This window comes from Echinops telfairi, unplaced genomic scaffold (assembly GCF_000313985.2).
Source record: "Echinops telfairi isolate 266 unplaced genomic scaffold, ASM31398v2 ScPeMD7_7424;HRSCAF=8462, whole genome shotgun sequence".
NCBI classification, from domain to species: domain Eukaryota; kingdom Metazoa; phylum Chordata; class Mammalia; order Afrosoricida; family Tenrecidae; genus Echinops; species Echinops telfairi.
The window spans coordinates 48,803,691-48,805,533 of record NW_022111324.1 but is presented as its reverse complement, the minus strand read 5'-3'; the positions used below and the strand labels follow the sequence as shown (position 1 = coordinate 48,805,533).

At 48.6% G+C, this 1,843-nt stretch overlaps 1 protein-coding gene across 1 annotated transcript; it reads right to left on the bottom strand.

Moving 5' to 3' along the window:
* Positions 1–340: 340 nt before the first annotated feature.
* Positions 341–1,554, bottom strand: LAX1 (lymphocyte transmembrane adaptor 1). The gene has a single exon (XM_013003929.2). The coding sequence runs from the start codon at positions 1,480–1,482 to the stop codon at positions 820–822; it is 663 nt and encodes a 220-aa protein (XP_012859383.2). The 5' UTR covers positions 1,483–1,554; the 3' UTR covers positions 341–819.
* Positions 1,555–1,843: the final 289 nt, after the last annotated feature.

Sequence of the window (1,843 nt, the reverse complement as noted above, 5' to 3'; positions counted from 1 at the left end):
CCATGATTTCAGATGACTGTCTCCCCTGTGCACCCAAGTACTAGCCCATTTCTGATCTCCCAACAGCCCAACTGGGGGGATTGGGATAATAAATGACAACCCCTTACTTGATGAGAGTTGCTATCTGTGGACCAGAGATGTGAATAGCCTTGCTAACATGCCAAGTGTACCAGAAGGGGGATTGTTGCAGATGTAGTTAGGTTAAAATTTAGCACGTTATCGCTTGATCTCCCTTATGATCCACTTAAATTTGGTCTAGTTTTTAATATTTTCTGCTTTCATTTCCATTGAGGTTTTTATTTTGTTATTCTGTTTTACTTTGTTATGCTTGCTAGTTGTTGTGTGTGTTTATTAACGTTTTCTGCACGTGAAATCCAGGAGAGGTAACTTTACAGCGATAGTCACTGGATTACTGGTCCCTATGGAGGTGGCAGAGGGGTTGCAGGGAAATGCGGAGCTAATAAGGGTGAGAACAAGAATGAAGAACATGTGAAAATGTTCTAAGATTGCTTGTGATGACTGTACAACTCTTCTTAATATCAAACTATTGAATTGTATGATAGATGAGTTATGTTTGGGGGTGCGAGGGTGAATCGCTGTCTAGCCTCCCCGAGCCTCTGCTCTCTCTTAGTCTTTTGTCCCCTCCTCTTCCCAGCCTCTTCTGAGCCCAACCCAGTGAGTCCACTGAGACACTAGAGTGGTCACAAGTCACCACTAGACTCTGGTGGCGGTGGATCCCGCAGGATAAAGCACTCCGCTCGGCTTTCCAGCTGGCTGGCTATGTCTTGATTCATCAGGAAGGAGCCATGTGCCCAGCCCTTACTCAGAGTCCCTGCCCACTAGATTGGCAGGAAGCACGTTCTCATAGTCACTATCGTCCTCACTTGACGTCTCTTCTTGCTTCATCTGACTAGTCCCAGACTCTGTCAATGGTTGAAAGGCCCCGTGATCCAAGAAAACAAGGGAGCCACCTGACCGCCGGGCAGGCTGAAGGTGGGCTCCCAGAGCATCTCTGCTGCTGCCTGCAAGGTCTGTGTTGAAAGGCGTCATCTCTTCCTCCACCTGCAGCTGGGAGCCATTGGCATCTGCAGCTGGAACATTTTCATAATCTCGGTAGCTCTGAAAAGTCATCCAGGGCTGCTCCCCTTGGGTGACTCCAACATCCAATTCTGACATGTTGACATAGTCATTTGACGTCTGAGAAGAACTTTCCTCATCACGATTGTTGGTTCCTGCAGACCAACATCTGGTGCAGTCGCTGGCAGCCACACAACGCGCGTCTCTTTTTTCAGCCACGTCCAACTCCTGTGTACTTGGAAGGACAAAGAGGTTCCCAGGGGAGTTGGAAGCTGTGTTCTCCACCATCTCTTCCGCTCTGGGCACATTGACATAATCCCTGGACTCCCCTGAAGAAATGCTCAAGTCATCCCTGGAAGCGCTGGCATTGATGTAGTATGCTGAGAGAGGGAGGGTGGCACACATCTGGGGCACCAAGGCATTGTCATAGACATCCACTGGGTACCCCACAGGACAGGTATGGACCTCACGCACCTGGAGGACATTGCCTGCTCGCGAGGGCTGTGGAGAAGAGGATATGGTCAGTGGGGAGCAGGGTGTTAGTTTTATAAACTGGAGAGACTGTGGGTGCAGTGAGAGGCAACACGGCACAGTGGCTAAAGGTTCAGGCTTTGGTTCAGACTGAACCGAATCCCAGTCACACTACTTACTTTATGAAAGAGTTTGTGGAACTGACCCAATCTCTTAACCACATACATAAAGTCAAATTAGTCTCCCCAGGTTGTAAAGTGGGGATAATCAAAACAACAACATGGGAAGAGTTTTG